Below are 22311 nucleotides of genomic sequence, written 5' to 3'. Positions count from 1 at the left end.
CAGTGGCCTTTCGGAATCCAAGGTCAGAAGCTAAGTGAGCTTCCTCCAGCCAGTGCAGAAGGACTCCAATTGTCTGAGCAAACACTAGCAGTGTCCTGCCAGTGCTGTATGTCCCTAGCAGCGCGCGCCTTCTACTGCAGTTTCTGCCAGCGCTAAAGGGCCTCACCTGAGTCTGCATCATTCATCAAGACTCAACTGATGTGCCTTTATCCAGTAGTGCTACCTTTCTCCCTTCACAGAACTTTACCCCAGCAGTGCCAGCTTCCACCAGGAGAGTCCTGTGTGTGCCACTACAGTGTGGTGTTACTCCAGCAAAGTGCAATCTCTGCTTCAGGACTAGCAGAGCATGGTTCCTCTTAGCAGTCTGGGGCACATCCAGAGGGAAGAATGGGGTTAACCCAAGCCCAGGCATATGACATGTCAGCCTAATTATCCATACTGAGCAAAAACAAATTGCCACTGCAGTTGATTGCAGACAGAGGTTTACTTTAACCCCAAGTACAGCCCAATGCATTCAAGTCCCCTAGCCTGCTCTCAGGTAGTGAGATGAGGGAGAAGGCTAGAGGTGATGGCTCAAGGTGAAAGCCTAAAGGCATTGTGGGGTGTCTGGGTAGCACCACTCAGGCTGTGTGTGTAGTTGTGTAGCAAGGATGTTGCGCGCCACTGACGCCTATCACTGCTGTTGGGAGTAGTAAAATATACAGCAGTAATGGGGGTTCACTGGGCCGCTTAGGCCGCTGCACCTGTTGCCCCAATGGTAGCTACACCCCTGCATATGTGACTGTGCAAGGACTGGACTCCGAAACATCAGGCTTGCCTGCCTGTTCCCCAGCAATGGTGCAGCCACAGCCCGGGGTATGTGTCTAGGATACAGGCCATCAGGCTGGTTTGTTTCCAAGATGGCTGCATGGCTGCATTGCTCCATTGCTCCATTGAGGCACAACAGAGCTCAAATATGTGCAGGGCACAAGTCGTAAAAAAAGAAGTGGGGGGACGTTGTCACCGGAAGTGACGTTACAGCAGGAAGTGACATCACAACAGGTGCTGAGCTCCTCGTTCCAGAGGCCAAAGAGTGAAGTCCAGCTGTTTGGCAGGGGGGACGGCGTCCCACCGGTAAAATAAGTTAGGGGACGCCGTCCACCCGCGTGGTACCCCGACTCGAGCCCTAGATATGTGACATGCTAACAATAGGAATCACTCACAAGAGACCAGAACAGTCATGTAGCAAGAGTCGAGCAGCTTCACTCAGAACAGGGCCAGCAGCAGGTCACAAGCAGTAGCAATTGCAGGACAGTACAAAGAAAGGCTTGATTGATAGGTCGTAGGGCGACTGGCCTTGATGCACTCAACTAAGAGAACCTGAACCCTGTTTTGTACCCGGACATCGAAGATGTGTGGCACAGCGGCCAGGGCACCTGAAGCCGGAACCCTGGGGTTCACGGTTCGATCCCCGGTGACGGTGGCAGATCAGCCCAGCAACATGTGACTCTGGGCAATAACTTGCTTTTAATCTTCCCGAGGGCCCCCAGCACCTTGATACCTTTGGGTAATTGTTTGCGCTTTACAAATACTGGACATTTACATTTACATGCAAACATCGAGAGGTGGAGGAAGGGGAAGGGGGATCTATGGTGCATGATGGAGTGTGTGCGTGTTAGGACGATCTAATTTAGGTCAATAGTTTTAGAGCTCACTGAGTTGTTGCACTGACAGAGATACGTGGGGGCTCACGCGGTCAAACACCAGGCAGTGCTGTGGGTCAGGACTGTGGACCATTGGCAGAGAAAATGTGCCTTTTCATGGATCAATTACTAAGAAGTGGGCCTTATAGTACTACCAGGGTCGGACTAGGAAAGAAATTACGTGCGGGGACCAAAATAAAAGTTGCTCCAATTTACTGAATTAGATGGGACCCCTGTTTGCAAATTGGGGGCATTTTCAGCTTGTAAAGACGCGCTGAAGAAGTGTTTGCAATGTATGGAAAACTTTATGGATTTGAACAATGTTTGTTTTAACATGAAAATCAACACTAAACCTACACTAACCTGCCCCAGGAGACCATCAAAAAGGCCCAAAACTGCTAGAAAACCGACCCACACACTGACCCGAAAAACTAGCCCGTCAAGCACTGCCTGATTGCCTTGAAGGCCAGTCCAATCCTGCTCTCAACCACCACCAAATGTTGCCTTTGACCAGCATATAATGGTCTTAAACAGCAATACATGTTTCTGCAGATCACAAACCGCCTCCTAAAAGTGTAAACAAATCTGATCCCAGATAAATTAAGGGTACTGATCTATCAACCCCTAGAGAGTTTCATGTGTGACAAGCTGTACCCACATCACAGTGAGAGATCCCCCAAGTCAGTAAAGTACCTTTTAAGTCTCATTTGTCCAGAAACTCCCATCCTTGTAAACTTGACTACAGAGTGCCAAAGCAAATCAGCAAAAGAGTAACTGCTATGTCCCTGACAGCAGTGCCTGCTGTGATGCTCCTGCAGTCTGAGCTTTGCTTATCAGGCCTTGCCAGTGTAAGATTCTATCAGCAAAGTGATGAGGTGTAACATTCCATCCCATACATTACCTGAGCGGGCACAGCGTTTCCGGATCAGGCATCCAATGAACGTGGCATTCGAGATGAGGATGACCGCCCCCATGGCAGCCAGGGTGACAATGAGGTAGAGCGGGAGCGCAAAGGTTTCTGGAGGAGAAACACAGTCATGATCAGAGCAGATCTGAATGGCTCAAAACCTTGAGCCCCCTCCCACAATCAAATATCTGAAGGTTCCCTCCACCAAACACCAACATGTTCAACGCCTCATTCTTTTTTCTAGGGCGCCTTCTATTTAGCTCCTTGCTGGCTTCCTGTCTGTGGGTCACAAACATATACTGGCGCCCAGCGCACAGACTTTGACCATAATGCAGCGGTTCTTAGTCTATTGACTTCTGTGGATCCCCATCTAAGCCTTACAAGAATCTGTGGGCCCCCACTGAGTCATTATTGGTAGCTGGGGATCCGCGACCTAAGCTATTTCTAAGATTTGAACCTATAAAAAAATACACAAAAGTACAAAAACAAATATACACCAAACAAATGCTCAAATATTAAAATATTTTGTGGATTTCACCATCAAAACATACATAAAATTTTCATATTTTCTATTTTGAATCTTTATCCGCATATACTTTATTAATTTTATTAGACTAATTTTGATGTTATTTAGTTTTGTACAACAGTTATGGACACCCTATATAGGCCTTGCAGACCCTAGAGGGGTCCTCGAACCACAGGTTAATAACCACTGCCCTAATGCATCTCATAGACGTGTGGTGGAAATAATTTGAAAAGTCAGCCAAACGGGCACTTCTGCTTGACATATTTCACAAAGATGACATGTCCCTGCATTGGCGTGGGTGGTCGGCAACAGCTCTAATAGTGGTGAAAATTTGAAACTTTAGGCATTGGTGGATACCCGCAATTCCTACACATGAGGAATGGATTGCAGAACTTTTCAGGCCAGCTACATACGAGAGGCATATCTATAAACCTCAGGGTCGCCTCCAAGGATTTGAAACAATCAGGATCTTATTCATGCACTACACAGAGCCACAGGCTATTGCTTAGTGACTTTTGAGCACCACCGCCAGACGGTTGTAGTCCAACGGGGATGGACAGTAGAAGCGGAGTTGAAACGGGTGGTACGAGTCTCTCCAATAGTCTTCCGCACCGACATATCTGTAGATCCTTGATCCCTGAAGGGGGGAACCCTAACGGATACTTTGTTATACTTGTCCACTTAGATTGCGACACTGGTGTGCGATGTCCCTATTCCCAGGCCTTCTGACTACTAACTAAAAAGCTGTCAGATGCTGGCCAAGAGGGTGCGTGGAGCGTTCCCAGGCAGAATTGGAATTTGATTTGCAAACATTGATAGGGGTGATAACGGAGAGGTTTGATTAGAGAGGAGAATTATGTCTGGTTTAATACCATTACTATTGTTATAAACATGTACATCATGATATGTCCTGAGAGAAGGGATGCACTATGGGGTGTTCATTATCATTGGTGCTGGATTGTTGCATGACCCTATTAAGATATACTATGTATGTTATGTGTATTGGAATGGAAATAAATGTTTACTTAAAAAAAAAAAAGTTGTCGAAACCGATGGAGTCCTAGGTACACAAGATTGCTGGGAAGTGGCCTACTTTTATCTACTACGCCAATTCTAGGATGCATGCGCTAGAGATGGCCAGGGGGTGGTATGCCACCGTCTACGGCATTAGACTGTGGGCTTCAGACATATGCAGAACATGGCATGCAATCATTTACGAAGACCCATATCCTCTGTCACAGATGAATAGGAAGCCCCAGACCATTGAATATGAAGCAGATCTTGAATACCAGAGATGGGCAGGGCATGGCCTGTCATCGGATCGGAAAGCAGATCAAGGGTCCAAGAGATGGGTCTGCAGAGTATATTATCCGATCTCTGACTATTAGGTTTTCGTGCGAAAAACCATAAAAGAAGATCTAAAGGCAGATTGTGTGTTCCAGAGTTTTGCATGGCATGGCCTGCCATTAGATCTGAAACGCATGCCAGTTACCAGACATGGGTTGGGCTTAGCCCACCATTAGATCTGAAGCGATATACCAGCTGGCGTAGATGTGCATGGAAGACTGCTATTACCTTCGTCCTTAGCTTCTGAGAACTAGAGATGGGTGACAAAAAAACTAGAAAGGTGGGGACTAGACTCATTTCAAAATTACAGTTCTGGTTCACATATACTCGCAGGCTGAACCATACTCTCAAATCTCAAGCCAAGCCCTGATAGGCACAGTGTGATCTACTGATATCTGAGGCCAGGTCCCAGATAAGTAGCGGGTAGTGCATCTAGTGCTGAATCTGTAAAATAATAAGTGCTGGTGCCCGAAAGTTTTTGTTGTTGTAGCCAAGGGTGATTAAGCTTAATTCCACCTAATGCCTCTTTCATCCATCAATACACTCCCTTACACTTTATCTTACTCTTTAAGTTTCTTTTCTCAACCCTGCTATCTCAGGTTGTCACTATTTTTCATGATTTTCTTTATCCTTCTCCCCCTTTTCTACATTCTTCCTCCTTCTTTCCCACTTTTCTACCTTCTCACTCTTTTTCTGGGTGAAAGACTGATGATGGAAAATAAGTTCTGATCCCTAACATGGGTGTCGGGGGTCCCACCTGCAACCACCTACATACGACCAGATGTACCTTACATCATCGATGCCAACAGATCTATGGTACCAGTGATGGGGAACAGATCTATGGTACCAGAGATGGGTAGATGGTTCCTACCATCTTCTCTGAAGCCATCTGCCATGTACCAGCTATAGAGATCCAGCGATGGTTAGGAGAGGACCTTTCATCATCTCTCACATTAGGACTTTGGCCCATAAGTTTGGTAAGGGATGACATCCAAACTCTGATGTCAGGTCCAGATTACTACAGATGAGTGAAATATGACTTATGATCATCTCTGAAGCAAAGTTTGCCGACCTAGAGATGGGATGTCCAGGGACTATCACTATCTTGGGTCAAGCCCAGGGTACCACACCAGATAAAGCAGGGCCTCCTTTTTATCTCTGAAAGTGAGGTTATACTATCAATCAGTCGGGGGCTTGGATAGCACAGCTACTCACCCGTAAGGGTCTCAAGATGCTATCAGAGATCCTGTGTGGACTAGAGTATCTCAGATGGTTTGGGCTTAAGATCAGTTATGTCCTGGGTATTGGAGGGATGCAACAACCATTTCCTCAGGACAGCAGAGATAGGGCATTTTTTCTGATAGCAGGTTTGGGATATCAGGTGAGGGAGGTGCAAGGCCTACCACTGCCTTTAGCAGTGTGAACCTTCCACCACTTCTGACAGAAAGTCTGTGATGCTAGAGATGGGCTGGATGTGACGTAGGCGTGACGCATCATCTTCATTGAAAGTATTCCAAAGTAGGGCAGGTCCTGGGCTGCAGTAATGTTTGACACCACACATGTGCACAGAGTTAGAGGAAATATGGAATACCATCATTCCAGAGAGAAGCTAGTACGTATCAGGTTGCAGCTGAGGCTTTGAAGATGGGTGGAGTTGTGGTACATCAGGATTGGTGACTGCAACTGTAGGATACGATATGTGGGAGGGAGTGCACACATCCTGGACACACAAGGGTAGATGAGCTCTAACATTATCCTACTATAGGCATGGCCTACTATAATTCTATACCACAGGTCAAGGTAACAGTGTTGGGCATGTTGGGTCGTATCTAAACAGCATCCCTAATACCAGGTCCTGTTTACTGGAGCTAGGAAGGATATGTCCTACTGTAACATATGGAGCCATGTCCAAGGTACGAGAGATAGGGCGTGGCCCCCAGGTCATAAATACAAGAGATTGATGGATAGTGTCATAAAAAAATAAGCTTTCTGAGATAGTTGCACATCAGTTGTCTTGGCATCAGTTGTCTTGTCATTTGTTAAAGATTGAACCTATGTTAAGTATGTCTATGCGCTCCATCCTCAGTACCAACCTCTACATCCCACCCTGGCTACGTCTTTGCTTACCTGGTGCTGGACCGATTGGAGTGGAGGGCTCTTCAATCCCTGGGCCGATCACAAATTGTTCTGAAAAGAAGAGGAAGGAATAACGTGAAGATAAAAGAAATTCTACAAGTAGAGACACATATTTTCTTTAATATTTTATTATTTAAAAAATGCAGCATATTCATTTTGGGATCAAATTAGAAAAACGAATAATCCTGTTACTGTTGACAGAATTTCCCAGATTTACACAAATATTCAATCATGTTCACAACATGAAGAGTGGTAATTTGTACGAAAATAGAGAGTTTCTTCTACATTAGATATTTCTATTGCAGAATAGAAACCGCTGTACCATTTCTGCACTCCATTACCAAGGGAGTTAAATCTTAAACCACCACTATAATTTTAAGTGTAGAGGTTGTACAGCACACCCGCTTGACTACACATGTGTGATGGTTCAGCGAAAAGAATGTGGAGACTAGAAATAGCTTTGGTCTCTGAATAAGAGATCACAACGTTACAGGGGCAGAGAATACAGGAGCAACGAGACAGGGGAAAAACTGAACCTGGAGCGAATACAATGACGCTGGAGCACAGAACGCAATAGGGTGGTATAATGCTGCTCCAGATAGAATACAGTGACACTGAGAGGCAGGACACACATATACAGATACAACGAAACAGGAAACAAAGTGACACTTGATACACTGACACAGAGACAGGGAATGTGTTGAAACTAGAATAGAGAATATAGTAACAATGGAGCAACAAATACAGTGACATTGAGATAGGGAATATATTGACGGTATACACCTGTTACAACGCATTCGTTACTCTGCACTACCATTACAACGCAACTTTTACAACGCATACCATTACAACGCATTGCGGTGGGAGGCGCTCTAGGATAGGGAATAAGTATAATTTACTATCCAACACCTTCCCTAGGGTCCACGGGGACTGGAGTTAGAATAGTAAATTATACTTACCACTATCCAGCACCTCAAAGCGCTATGCGTTGTAATGGTATGCGTTGTAATGGTCGCGTTGTAATGGTAGGTAGTTGTAACGGTATGCGTTGTAACATGGTACATCCATATTGACACTCACACTGTAGCAAGTCTGCTGGAAACCCATCCCTCGATCAGATAAGTCATCAAACCACACCAAAAATGGAGCGGCACAACTATTTGGAATGTCCCACATGGTTCTGCCATATTTTGGGACATGCACACAGGAGCATATGTATACACTGCAGTATCAACCAATCAAGGTTCATCTAGAGTGTGACTATTGACCCTTAAGAGTCTCAAGGCACTGGACACAATCTGCACATCAATTTGGCTATATGTTCCATGGTACAACTGTGCTGGTGATCCTAACATACAATTCAGAGTACTTAAACTGTATACTATCTGAGTATGATCCTTTATTAGTGATGCTGGAGTGGAGCACACAAACCACTGATATACCCTCACAGAGGCTACAGCCTACTCATCTACAGGATGCAATTACAAAAGTACAGTTAGTACTGTAAGAGCAGGTATAGTTAATTATTTCAAGGAAAAAGAGGGCTCAGTCCCAGACGCATTTGCTAAATGAGAGTGCACCGAACCACAGTATGGCATTGGGATTCTGAATATATCTGGAATACATCACAGAAACAATGGGATACTGAGATAGACCCTTAACTTCAAAGCCATAGATAAACTTGTTAAGCATAAGGCATCTATTTCAGACTGATTCTCAAGCAAATTCTGCACCTCATTTCCCACAAAATGAGTTGTACACCTACTCTCCATGTGCGAGTTTGTAAAAGAAAAGGGCTTCCTTTTGCCATAAAGTAATCATGAAGGAAATTGTAATGGGGCAGACAAAGCCAGGATATGATACCCTAGAAGACAAATTCACATTACAAAACATTGAGGCAAGTATTGGCCAATGGACTTGGACTTGTCCCAGCTGCAAAACTTTCAAATTGTGGTAGCTGTTTCATACCATGGATGCAATCCCTAAGAATGCTCTAATGCCAGTGGTGGCCTCTTCAAATAAGTACAGTCATTGGAGAGTTTCAAATTCCTTCTCTGTATTTACAGTTCTGACGAGGATGAAAATAGATACTGCAGTTCTAGCATTGATTGGCCTTCTGTATTTGAAGTCCCCATTGCCAAGGTATTCACCAGTTTATTCCTATCTGGACTGTACTCAAACAACAGAGGTGCCTGGAAAAGATGCCCACATGGGGATTACCACTAACAAACAGGCACCACATGATGTTGCTGTACGCAGCTGATGCTTTGCTTTCTCTGAACAGTGTGATGAGGGATATCCTTGTAATTTTGGATTCCTTAGCGGCATTGAGCAATGTATAAGGCCTAGAGGTAACGTGTCATGTAGTTCCTACTATCCGTAGGACCTGCACATTGTTCGGACAACATAAACTAGGGGCTTGGTGCCAAGACTGATTCCGGACACCCCCGCAGAATATCTTGGCCTAAGACCAGGTAGCTCACAGTGCCACCGTAAGCCCCCTACTCTACAATGGAGCGTATAGTTTCTGGAAACCACTGAACATGACAACCCCGATTCCTCAGGAATCGTGGAAACAGTACAGAACCTTTCACTCAGTCACTCGTGATAATTTATTCTCTGAGCAATATACAGAGAATACGTAGTGGGAAGTTTTCAAAAATATTTATTGAACCAACGGTATTCTTGCATAAAATACATATGCTGCAAGGATTAGTAGACAGAAGTACATAAACATGATTACAAGCACCAACAACATAAATAGTAGATATAGTTCCGTCATGGTGCTAAATAGTTCTATATATGCAGGCATATAAACAAGGCAGTAATCTAGCGTACTCCTACTATGCGAACCCTACTCAGAGTGTACCTAGTGTGTGTGTAGGTGTAGAGCCAAGAATCCCCACAAGGGACGATCCCGCCACATTACCTGATGGAATGATCACAAACTGGACACCCCTCACGAGATGACAGGTTGCTGCATGGTGATTTCTCAGCATGCAAGGACCATCAGTGTCAGCGGAAGTACCTCCTCTGCTAATCTATTTGGATGCTCATCTCTTATAATAGAAAGCAGCCTTGTGATGTACGCATAGATTAGTGATGTTGTGGATATGTAGATAGCCCTGTCGCCCCATGGATAAAGATAATGATGACATTTGTACGTACTAAGGAACAAGACTGTTGTGATAATGTTGTGCAAAGCTACATGTAAAACAAGTTTAGTTTCAGAGAAACTAATCCAAAATTGTCGTGTGTGCAAATGTATGCAAAAGGTCACAGCTTGGAAATGTTATTTGTGAGGATAATGTAAGACATAAACTGCTTTGTTACATGGGTCTAACCTGGTGATATAACAACTTAGGAGGAATCTTGTCTTTTCCATTACACCCAATGACGAATGAGGAACGATTGCAACTGAAAAGGTTTCTATTTCAATGGAATTTAAATATTGGTAGGTAACTCTCGCGTGTAGAACTACCACAACAAAGAAAACCTGATGATGGGCAAACTAGGTAAGTTGATGGCGTCCATGCATGAATCCGTTTATTTCTGTTGGACAATATCGCATTTTGGAAGACTGCACTTTCTTAAATGGCCATAGTTCATTGACCTTTGTATAACATGACTGCAATAATGTTCATTATCCTCTGAATATTCATTTCTGATATGCACGCCTTGCTTTCTAATTTCAGCTAGGGTAAACGCAGGAAAGGAGTAGTCCTGGACCAATTACAAGTGCAAATAGGGAAGAGAGGATTGGGATCCCCCACTAGGGTCTATATTATCTTGCAGCCCAGCTTCAATGACCCAACTTCAATCAGACCCCCCAGGATATCGCGATTTCGCGATTTGCCGCGAAATCGGCACTTTCATAAAAATGCCGCGATTTTTACAAAAGTGCCCGCGAAATTGGCACTCTTGTAGGAATCGCGGCATTTTTTCAAAAGCCGCTATATCCTGGGGGCCCACTCACGTTGTTTATTGGGGCGGGCGGGAAGGACACAAAAGAATAACTTTCCGGGCTTAATGGGGCAGCTTAATGGGGCATTAGCAGCTCACTGTGAAGGGCTTTGAAGTGCCCCTCCCGCGCCTGGGTCTCCGCTGGAGACCCTCCCGGTGACTGGGGCGAGGCCCTGCCCTCTCCCCTGGAGCCGAGGGTCAATAAGTATGGGAAAGAAAGGCCCTGATGGGCGATCAGGGCAATACTAACTGTGCCCCCCCAGGCGCAGTGCAGCCACGTCACCGGCGCGCACAGAGTCACGCTAGACCTTGTGCTGGCGTGTAGTGAGTTCAGTGACTGTCTGCTGAGTCTGACTGCTGGCTGGCTTCGTCACGTCGTCACTTCTATCTTGCAATAAACGCCACACTTGCAGTTATTCTATTTATGCTGTCCTTCATTGCAACACTCACGCAGACTGATTGCCGGCTCGCACCTCTCATGATAAAACTCGTGTCAGCGCGAAACGGAACATTAGGAGGAGGCCTGGAAAACTGACCATGAGGCCTGCGAGACGAGTGGAGACGAGTGCCAGGGCCCCTTCTGGAAACGGGAAGAAAGGAAGGGAAGAGAAGGAGAGGAGAGCTGAGGAGGGGAGGGGACAGGATGGGAGGGAGGGAGGAGAAGGAGAGAAGGGAAGAGAAGGAGAGGAGAGCTGAGGAGGGGAGGGGATAGGATGGGAGGGAGGGAGGAGAAGGAGAGAAGGGAAGAGAAGGAGAGGAGAGCTGAGGAGGGGAGGGGACAGGATGGGAGGGAGGGAGGAGAAGGAGAGAAGTGAAGAGAAGGAGAGGAGAGCTGAGGAGGGGAGGGGAGGGGACAGGATGGGAGGGAGGAGAAGGAGAGAAGGGAAGAGAAGGAGAGGAGAGCTGAGGAGGGGAGGGGAGGGGACAGGATGGGAGGGAGGGAGGAGAAGGAGAGAAGGGAAGAGAAGGAGAGGAGAGCTGAGGAGGGGAGGGGAGGGGATAGGATGGGAGGGAGGGAGGAGAAGGAGAGAAGAGAAGGAGAGGAGAGCTGAGGAGGGGAGGGGACAGGATGGGAGGGAAGGAGGAGAAGGAGAGAAGAGAAGGAGAGGAGAGCTGAGGAGGGGAGGGGACAGGATGGGAGGGAGGCAGGGAGGAGAAGGAGAGAAGAGTAGATAGAGGAGAATTGAGGGGAGGGGAGGAGAGGAGGGTAGTGGGAAGGGTAGAGAAGGGGAGGAGAGTACATGAAGGAAGTGGAGCTAAGGAGAGGAGGGGCGGGCTGGGCTGGGGAGGGTGACCGGCAGAGGAGGAGAGGAGAAGAGGGGTAGGGGATGGGAGAGGAGAGGAGAGGAAAGGAGGAAGGAAGAGAGAAGGTAGGATGGAAAGGCCAAGTACAGAAAGAAGGGCAGGTTGAGCAGAGAATGAAGGGAGAGATGGAGGTTCAGGAGGTTTTAACAAAAAGTAACCCCTAAACCAGAGCTTTACCACTACATTGTGGACATTCATTTCGTGTAACTGTCAAGCTGTAGGAAAAGGGAATTACTTAAACCCACAATCAAGAGTGTTTCTAGGGAGAAATGCTTACATTAGTATACCTACATTGCTTCATGTTGTTAAATAACGAAAAAAACTAAAATATCTGTGTTTGTTGTAGGAAAAATGGCCAAATAAAATGCCGCAAAATTGCCGCTAAATTTCCATATTTGTGCCGCTAAATTTCCATTTTTGTGCCGCTAAATTTGCTAGCCCATGCCGCTATATCCTGGGGGGTCTGTTCAATAGCCCAGCCTCAGGTAGGGAAGAAGGCAGAACAACTTAACGCGGCATGCCCGTTTGTGTTGCTATGTTACTGCGGAGTGTGTCCTCACATTCAAAATCCCGCTGACACTTTAAATGTGGCAGTCTTTTGAGAAAAAGAACGAGCACTCACTTGTTACAATTGATTGTTACCTGACTTTGCTGTCATAGATGTTTGAGAAACTTATGCAGCAGAAATGTTGCATTTTCAAGAGGTGTTCTGATTACAGACAAGCACCCCAGGATCCATGTGGGGTTTATAAATATCAGATTCCTATATTGCAGTGGCACAATTAGTACAAATGATGGTGGAAGAGAATCATTAGGTATCACAGCAGGTCACTTTATGACTTATAAGGCAGCAGTTAGAGCTGCCCATCTGAAGAAGGGGGATGCTAAGATCACACCAGCAGCATCTAACATTTTACAACTCATACTGACCGATGTGAGGAGGAGGTAAAAAAACGGTGCCCCTGCTTTATAGATCACTTTCAGAGATATTTCATAAACTTATAACTGAGAGAACTAACAAACTCAAAACTCTACAGAGAGCTGTTAGTTAATGAGGGTGCAATCATGAGAAAACACTCAAAACGTGTCCTGTAACTCCAGGTTTAATTTTACTTAATTTAATTATTTGCACCAAATATGTTTGTTCCATACATGCAATTGTAGAATATTCAATAGTGGTGAGGTCTTATGATCTATTTGCAAAGCCATTTAGTAAAAGGTAGTGTACCCAGTATTGGATGTTAGTGATAGAAGCCTTACATGCAGCCCAGAGTCCTGTCTACTGTGACATTTACCCAAATCAAAAGAACAGTTCCACATATAAATTTGCTGGCTTGGCAAATATCCTATCCAAGAGGAAGATTGTAATGGTTTTTCAAGCATTAACTGCACCTGCCGCAGTCCTACCAAAGGGGGGTAACTAGGGTATATGCAAAACTATTGTTATGATGATATAGTCTTACAGGAAGAAAACAGCCACACTTTCTTCTGGCTCACAATCCTAACAAGGATAATACATTGTTTTCAGTTGCTACTATATCAATCAAGCAATCACATAATTTGTAAAGCACACTACATACCCGGTAGGGTTTCAAGGCGCTGAGGGTGTGTGTGTGTGGGGGGCGGGGGAGGGGTGCTGTTACTGGTCGAAGAGCCAGGTCTTGAGTTGTCTCCTGAAGGTCAGTAGGTCTTCTGTTTGTCGCAGGTCGAGGGGGAGGGTGTTCCAGGTCTTGGTGGCGCGATGGAAGAAGGACCTGCCTCCGGGAGTGGTTCTCCGGATGTGTGGGACCACAGCCAGGGCGTGGTCAGCGGAGCGGAGATTCCTGTTGGGTATGTAGAAGGAGAGTCGACTGTTGAGATAGTCTGGGCTGGTTTTGTGGAGTGCTTTGTGTGCGTGGAACAGGAGCTTGAAGGAGATTCTTTTCTCGACGGGGAGCCAGTGCAGGTTCCTCAAGTGGGGGGTGTTGTGGTCGCGGCGTGGGACATCGAGGATCAGGCGTGCGGAGGCATTCTGGATTCTTTGTAGTCTGCTGATGAGCTTGGACGGGGCTCCGGCATAGAGGGCGTTTCCATAGTCGAGTCTGCTGCTCACTATGGCCTGGGTGACTGTTTTCCTTGTGTTGGTCGGAATCCATCTGTAGATTTTGCGGAGCATGAGGAGGGTGTTCAAACAGGTGGAGGAGACTGCGTTGACCTGTTTGGTCATGGAGAGTTTTGAGTCGAGGATGATTCCCAGGTTGCGTGCGTGGTCAGTGGGGGCCGGGGGGGACCCCAGTGACGTGGGCCACCAGGAGTCGTCCCATGCGGAGGGGTTGGATCCGAGGATGAGGATTTCCGTCTTGTCTGTGTTCAGTTTGAGGCGGCTGTCCTCCATCCAGTCAACGACAGCCTTCTTTTCCTGGTGGAGGTTGGATTTGGTGGTGAGGGGGTCCTTTGTGAGGGAGAGGATCAGCTGAGTGTCATCGGCGTAGGAGATTATGTTGAGGTTGTGCTGTAGGGCGATGCGTGCTAGTGGCGCCATGTAGACGTTGAACCGTGTCGGGCTGAGGGAGAATTTTTTAGGGATGCCACAGATGACCTCGGAGGCCTCAGATCGGAACTCGGGGAGGCGGTCTCTCTGCCTTCTGCCAGAGAGGAAGGAGGTGGTTCAGTCCAGGGCCTTGTCACAGATCCCTGTGTCGTGGAGGCGTGTGCGTAGTGTGTGGTGGCAGATGGTGTCGAAGGCGGCGGAGAGGTCCAGGAGGATGAGGGCTGCTGTCTCGCCACTGTCCAGTAGGATCCTGATGTCGTCTGTGGTGGCGATTAGGGTGGTCTCTCTGCTGTGGTTGCTGCGGAATCCTGATTGGGACAGGTCTAGGATGTTGTTGTCTTCGAGGTACTGGTTGAGCTGGGTGTTTACTATCTTCTCGATGACCTTAGCTGGGAATGGGAGCAAGGAGATGGGCCGGAAGTTCTTGAGGTCGCTCGGGTCCGCCTTGGGTTTCTTCAGTAGGCCGTTGATCTCTGCGTGCTTCCAGATCTCAGGGAAGGTTGCGGTCTCGAAGGAGAGGTTGATGATTTTGTGCAGGTGGGGAGCGATGGACTTGCTGGCTTTGTTGAAGACGTGGTGCGGGAGAGGGTCCGATAGGGATCCGGAGTGGACTGTTTCCATGGTCTTGATTGTGTCCTCGATGCACACGCTGGCCCAGGATGTTAGAGTGTCGTGGGCAGTGGGGTGCAGTGGGTTCGGTGCGGTGTGCTCAGTAGGGGTCGTCCGGGGTCTGAAGCCGTCGTGGATGTCGGTGATTTTCCGGTGAAAGAAGGTGGCGAGGGAGTCGCACAGGGCTTTCGATGGTGGGATGTCGTTGGCGTTGGAGCTTGGGGTGGAGAGTTCCTTCACGATGGTGAAGAGCTGCTTACTGTTGGTGCGTTGTTGTCAAGCCGGTCCGTGAAGGAGGTTCTTTTGGCGGTCCTGATGAGGTGGTGGTGGCTATAAAGTGTAATAGGGATGCCTTGGACCACTGCATAGCACAGGGCCTGCACGGATGTGCTCTACTGTCCAGGATCAATGACAACAATCCTTGCAAAGCCACTAGCAGTTGAGAGTACACCAGGTTTGAGTTGTTTGAACAGATGTCAAATGGTTTGTTCAGTTCATCTGTTGTTTCTTACTTAACATACTCTTGCTAGGGTTTGAGAATGCTAAAATGACTAGCCAAATGTCAAACTGAATCATTCACTTGAATAAATTGCCACTGGGGGGGTACAAGTGGTATATGCATCTAGGAGGCGGCGGGCGGCCGGGTTCAAACACTCTGTTACTGAGAAAGAAGCTTTAGCGTGTTTATGGGCATTTTACATTTAGGTATGATATTCATTATATCGCACCATGCCCAATTTTGATACGAGTGAAACGCCATATAAATTGGTGCGAGCAAGGAATTTCATTCAGAATTGAGGCGTCATTGAATATTTGGATGCAATAGAAAAGATGAGGATGAACATGTTAACAAATCAAGGAAGCTCCAGGGCAAGGATGTCTAGAAAGACAGGATCGATTTAAGGTGAATGATTGGATACCTGTGCAACGAGGACGAAGAGTTAAGAAGAGACAAGGTTTTCCGCTCCTTTGTATGTGGTGAGAGGAGGTCTCCATGTTATAGAGTTGTGGGACTGTAAATGTCAAGAACATGAGGAAGGTGGTTCCAAACCCATGATGTTTTGTTGTAAGGTGAAGTAGCATGAATGGTAAAAGGCAGCATGAGTGTACTAGGAGGCCATGAAAATAGAATAGGAAACGTGTTCTGCTCGAACTGTGAGAATGAAGACAATTCCATTCTGGTTTAAGGAGTACGGAGAAGTTCTGGTGACAATGTTATGTTTGGAATATTGTACATATTGAGGTTATATTGTAAGTTTCTTTAATGTTTGTCAATGTTAGTCAGTATTATCGAATGTGGGATATGTTGCATATGTATTAATGCTTTTGTCAGTGATATTGAAGGGGGCTATGTTGCATATGCATTAATGCTCAGTTAATGATATCGAAAGGGTATAAGTTGCAAATGCGTTATTGCTTTGTCAATGACATCGAAGGGGGATATGTTGCAAATGCATTAATGCTTTGTCAATGACATCGAAGGGGGATATGTTGCACATGCATTAATGCTTTGTCAATGACATCGAAGGGGGATATGTTGCACATGCATTAATGCTTTGTCAATGATTTTGAAGGGTGATAGGTTGCATATGCATTAATGCTTTGTCAATGATTGTGAAGGGTGATATGTTGCATATGCATTAATGATATTGAAAGGGTATAAGTTGCAAATGCGTTTTTGCTTTGTCAATCATATTCAAGGGAGATATGTTGCATAATGGTAACGTTTGTCATCTTAGCATCAAGCATCTCTGCTTGCACACTGACATTGAAGTGTTGGGTGTGTAAATGGCAGCTGCTGGCTGGCCCTTTTAAGCCTGAATACACATTGTTATACAGTAAGGAAACTTACCAGTAATAATTTCAAGCTGGTTGTTGAAGATACTGAGGAACATAACACACAAACTAACCAATACCACCTGTCAAGAGGGTGAGCACCATCAGGGGGGACGCTCACTCAAAGAAGCCCCTCTATTCCTGTAGGTAACCATGACCAGTAAGCTTCCACCCTCCTGATAGCCAGCATGTGGACCCTATCGCCATCAACGGGCCCTGCCCCATTACCTTCTGTGGTGAGGTTCAGAAGGTCGCCATTTTCTACCATGTGCTATTTCTATGTCACATTCAGTGTACACAAGCCCTTCTCCAAATTGGCTCCTTACTGATGGTCAGCATGCCCACTGAGCCCTCTAGGAGTGTCAGTCAGCACATCCTCCACTCACATTACCTGCTGTGGTAAAGCTGAGCATACTTCCCTCCATTACCTTTCGTAGTGACAGTCAGCACGGCGCCACCATCAGCATAGTCACTCTCTCCGAAGGCATTGATAGAGTTGACAGAGAAATTGTACGGAGTGCCTGGGCTCAGGCCAGTGATTGTGAAGGTGGGTGCCTGAGGTGGGAAGACATCCACGTACATAAAGCTGGGGGCCTCTTGCCAGTAGTACCTGCAGAGAGAGCATACAAAGGGTCAAACAGGTCAGGGTCAGAGGCTAAATGGCCCCTTGGTATGCTAAACCCAGGAAGAGTGTTAACCATGAACATACATTATGGAGGAACAACTGCACAAATATTTAATCTCTTGCTTGCTCACTTCTGTTCATTGGGAGTAATGTTCTCAGGGCTATTAGCGTTTTTAGAGGCACCTGCCAGCTGATTTATCCTCCAGTTTCTATCTAGACCAGTCCATCTATGCTTGCCAGAGATGATGGCTGACCAGTTTCTTAACTTGAACTTGACCTCAAATTGATCTTATTCTCTCATTTTTAGGTCTAAGTAACAGGTCTGGTCTGATTTGATTTATTTCGTGGCGTACTCATTCATCAAGTTAGGTATTTTGGTGCTGTGTAGCAGCAGAGTATAACGCATAATAGACATCTAAAACAGGTGGTAGTGAGGCAAAGGGAGATCCAGCAGAATAAGATGGTTTTCAGGACTTTACAAAGTGTGAGCTGTGAGTGGAGTGGATGTGTCGTGGAGTTTGAGGTGGTTTCTGCACTCCGAGTTATGCATGAGTTTTTTTCCTCGCTCGCGTTCATCAACATCAAGTTGGCGAGTGTGAGCATGGAAGATAAAGTTCCCGGTGAGATTTCTGAAGGCGGGGGTTCAGGTTCCTCATTGCGAGTGTTCGCTTATGCTTCCGACAGCTCACGTTGAGAAACTGCCTGTTCGCATTGAGAAAGCTGCTGCTCGAGTAAAAATCTACTCGAGCGGCAGAAAAGGAAAGCAGCGCCCATTTGCTCTGTGCATGGTGCCATTTGCAATGATTGCACAGTGTGGACAAGCCTCTGGCACTGAAAATCACAGTGAACAACATTTTTCTATTGTACTCCACCGCTTGCGGAGCTCTGCAGAGTTTTTTTTGCACTTCGCAGAGTTGCACATAGCGCAACTCCGCAAACTCTGCCCAGGGTTACTTTTTTCATCTTTTCAGATTCTAAAAGGGCTCAGAGCTGGTACTTGGACATGATTTTGTGTAAAATTCTCTAAATTCATTTTCAGCATGCAAATTTTGCCCTATGTCCTTTATTAATCATGTAGGAATAGTATAACAGCATTGTTAAACTAATATTTCACAAAGAAAAAAAATACCAGTTTTAGCTTGTTTTCTCTTTTCTGCCGAGTTTGTCATGGATGCTTGTTTCCGGTCTAGGAAGGACTTGGCTTGGCAGTTTGGGATGGACTGTTCCCACGAGGAACAGGGTCAAGACTGATTTGCTTAATGGCCAGGTCTAAACTGGGGTGGCATGGTGAGCAAAAGAATGATGGATTTAACTCAGATCTCTTGGCTGGGGGTGAATGTTTTGATTTTTCTGCATTCCGTCCATCAATTATGTGTCTTTTGCTTCCTCGCCTCAAAGTGCGCCGGGTATGCCCAGAACTGGTTCCCGGGCTCACTGTGCCACTGGATTCAAGTTATCCTGGCTGATGAGGGTAGAAACCTCGAAACCGGTTCTCGTATGCTTGTTTCCCGTCCAGGGACGACCTGTCCTGGCTGTTCGGGTTGGACTGTTCCCATGAGGCAAAGGGTCAAGAATGATTTGCAAATGGCCAGGTCTAAACTGGGGTGGCATTGTGAGCAAAAGAATGATGGATTTAACCCAGATCTCTTGACTGGGGGTGAATGTTTTGATTTATTCGGCATTCCGTCCATCAATTGTGTGTCTTATGCTTCCTCGCCCCAAGTGCGCTGGGTATGCCCAGACGTGGGTCTCGGGCTCACTGTGCCACTGGATTCAAGCTACCCTGGCTAATGAGGGGTGAAACCCCAAAACCCGTCCTAGGATGCTTGTTTCCAGTCCAGGGAGGACCTAGCTGGGCTGTTCGGATCGGACTGTTCCCATGAGGCTCAGGATCAAGACTGATTTGCATATGGCCAGGTTCAAACTGGGGTGGCATGGTGAGCAAAAGACTGATGGATTTAACCCAGATCTCTTGACTGGGGGTTAATCTTTTGATTTGTTCTGCATTCCGTCCATCAATTGTGTTTCTTTTGCTTCCTCACCCTAAGTTCCCAAAATATGACAAGGGTGCCCAGACTCACTGTGCCACTGGATTCAAGCTATCCTGGCAGATGAGGGGTGAAACGCTGAAACCGGTCCTAGGATGCTTGTTTCCAGTCCAGGGAGGGTTGCACTGTTCCCATGAGGCACAGGGTCAGGACTGATTTGTATATGGCCAAGTCCAAACTGGGGTGGCACGGTGAGCAAAAGAATAATGGATTTAACCCATATCTCTAGACTGGGGGTGAGTGGTTTTATTTGTTCTGCATTCCATCCATCAATTGTGTGTCTTTTGCTTCCGCGCCCAGAGTTTGTCATTAAAGCAAAGGCAATGCACGGTGGCCATAGCTAGAAATCTATATTAGGCACAGAATCCTCTCACCTCTGCACTGCACAGAACATTGAGAAGGACACATGAGTGGAGGAAAGACTGATGTAAATGGCAGTTGAGTCCCACCGATCAAGTCACATCATTCTGTTTAAACTCTGGGAACTGAAAGACACTGGCCACGATTAGTTCAGCACTGCATGCAAAACTTCCTTAGAGTCTCCCAGGAATGGTGATAATATTGTTAAACAAACATTTGTTCAGACTGATTTACATGTGATTGTTGGTTTCTTCAGCCAGACAAGGAATATGCCAAAATGCAGTAAGTTGAACATAAGATACATGACAACTGCCAGGCATACATGTACCCTGGATTCGATCAATCAATTTGCTGAAAACCATTAGACCATTACCCCCTCGAACAAGAGCAGTTCGGCTTTACACTGGATCATGGTACTGAATCTACTTTGCCTCTGGGCATGAACGAACGCAGAATGTTGGTAGATGGTGGCCAGTTAGCGGTCTTTGGTTTTATTAGACTTCTCAGCCGCATTTGATATGGTGAATCACAATATGCTCTTGGACTGACTTGCCTCAGAGTCTGTGGCACCGTATTTAATTGGTTGCATTCTTACTTATCAGAAAGTCATCAGGCAGTTGCGCTTTCGCCTTACTGTTCTGACTTCAAGATTTTGAAACTTGGAGTTCCGCAAGGATTGGATTCCAGCCCGGTCTTGGTTAATATTTACAACTGCCAGCAAGTGACTGTCATTGCTTTTCATAATTGCATTAATGACTGACATCATCTACTATCTAAACCTGAATTCCCTAAAATTCAATGGGGACAAAACTGGGATTTGGTGTTGCTCAGCAAGTAAAGTCCCAGTTGCAAGTCCTTCAAACTTCTGGCCAGTACCGATTGAAGAAGAGTTGATACTTTCTGAATCGGTCTGTACCTTGGGGGTTACTGTTGACAATAAGCTGTCCATTGAAAGTCATGTGAATAGAGTTGCTGGCAAATGCTTTTCTCTACTCTGGGGTTTCCGGTAGATTCTTCTGCTGATACATCCTTCTGCTAAAACATCCATCTGCAGTGTTATTTTAAGCAGGTTGGGCTATTGTAATTTAAACAGACTGCTTAGAGTTAAGGTCTCTGCTGCCAAATTGGCCTTAAACAGACCCAGGCGGTCGTCAGCTTCCAATGCTTTGAAAGATCTTCATTGGCTCCCGCTGCTACAGAGAGTAGTTTTAAAAGCACTATGAATTGTTTTTGAAGCTCTCCTGGACCGTGGTCCAGCGCCTTCACAAAACAGAGTAGAAAGATACTCCCCAGGGAGGTGTCTTTGCTTTGCGCCAGCCAGGTTCATATGTATTCCTTCAGGAAGACCAGCTAAGGTGGGCGCGGCTTTATGGTCAGATCAGCCCACATGTGAAATCAGCTCCCTGCCGCCCTTAGATCCCTGTCTGATCATCAGCAATCTAAAAAAGCCTTGAAAACTTAGCTCTTTCCTAAGTAACCATTTTACTTTTTGGCCCTCGTTGGATGTAAAAACTCTTTTAGCTGCAGCATTTCCCCCCCCTCCTTTTCTTAATCTTGGTGAGTCTGATACCAGTTTAGTCACAGTGCACTTTATAAATGTTTTAAATTAAAAAACGAATCATTCATCTATTAAGTGCATTTCACGTTCCAAGCTGCCTCTTTGCCTTGAAATGGTCACTCACCTCACGCGGAACTTCTGCTCCAATCCGCCATCAAAGCCAGAGTTCCATGCTAACGTCACCGAATTGTGTGTGAAACCGACCACTTGTAGGTTAGTTGGTGGGTCTGGGCGACCTGTATGAGAGCGGAAAGGAGACATGTATGAGAGGGATGTCAAAGGACCGTCATTCCGAGCAGAGTACTGGCCCGCTCAGCATATTCAGGAACAGAATCTAATATAAGCGGAGAATTTTGGGTGCATTGAAAGATATGAATAGTTCCATCTGCACTCCACTTTACTGGTGAGGTGTGAGGCAGCCAAGGAATCAGTGTGGCTCTCAGGCTTTCCTCGAGGGTGCAGATCCTGCCCAGGACAACCGAACAATTTGTCTTTAGCTGGTTTAGTAGAAAAAACAAACACTGGCAAAGACAATAGGTCAAGCCCCACAAAATGTGGGTAACAAGCAATCGGCGTTGTCCGTGCTTGTTTGGTTTGGCATACTTTATGGTTGAAGTCATTCAAACATAGCTGCCTGTATGCCAGCATGCAAGTACATGCAAGGGTATCTAACTTGGAATGTATTTGTTTAAGGAGTATAATAATCCATTCAAGATGGCCGTTGATGTGTCTGCATGCATGCAAAAGAACTAGCGGCCATTTGAGATGATTCTGTATACTTTGAAAAAAATTCCAAGATTTCATTCAATGCATCAGTTTACACGTAAAAGTGTGTAGCCATCATGGAAACTTTTTTTTCCAAAGTACAACAAAAATCAT

General features: G+C 46.1%; 1 protein-coding gene across 1 annotated transcript in view; it reads right to left on the bottom strand.

The window, feature by feature from the left end:
* Positions 1-22311, bottom strand: part of NPHS1 (NPHS1 adhesion molecule, nephrin) — a 269434-nt gene that overhangs the window by 45806 nt on the left and 201317 nt on the right. Inside the window, exons 21-24 of the mRNA XM_086929995.1 lie at positions 21557-21668; positions 17270-17451; positions 6590-6649; positions 2584-2700 (exon numbers count right to left, since the gene is read on the bottom strand). Of these exons, the coding sequence (XP_086786121.1) occupies positions 2584-2700; positions 6590-6649; positions 17270-17451; positions 21557-21668 (471 nt within the window). The remainder of the gene's footprint in view (positions 1-2583; positions 2701-6589; positions 6650-17269; positions 17452-21556; positions 21669-22311) is intronic.

This window comes from Lissotriton vulgaris, chromosome 7 (assembly GCF_964263255.1).
Source record: "Lissotriton vulgaris chromosome 7, aLisVul1.2, whole genome shotgun sequence".
In the NCBI taxonomy this organism is placed as follows: domain Eukaryota; kingdom Metazoa; phylum Chordata; class Amphibia; order Caudata; family Salamandridae; genus Lissotriton; species Lissotriton vulgaris.
The sequence above is the reverse complement of the archived record's forward strand: the minus strand, read 5'-3'. Positions and strand labels throughout refer to the sequence as shown.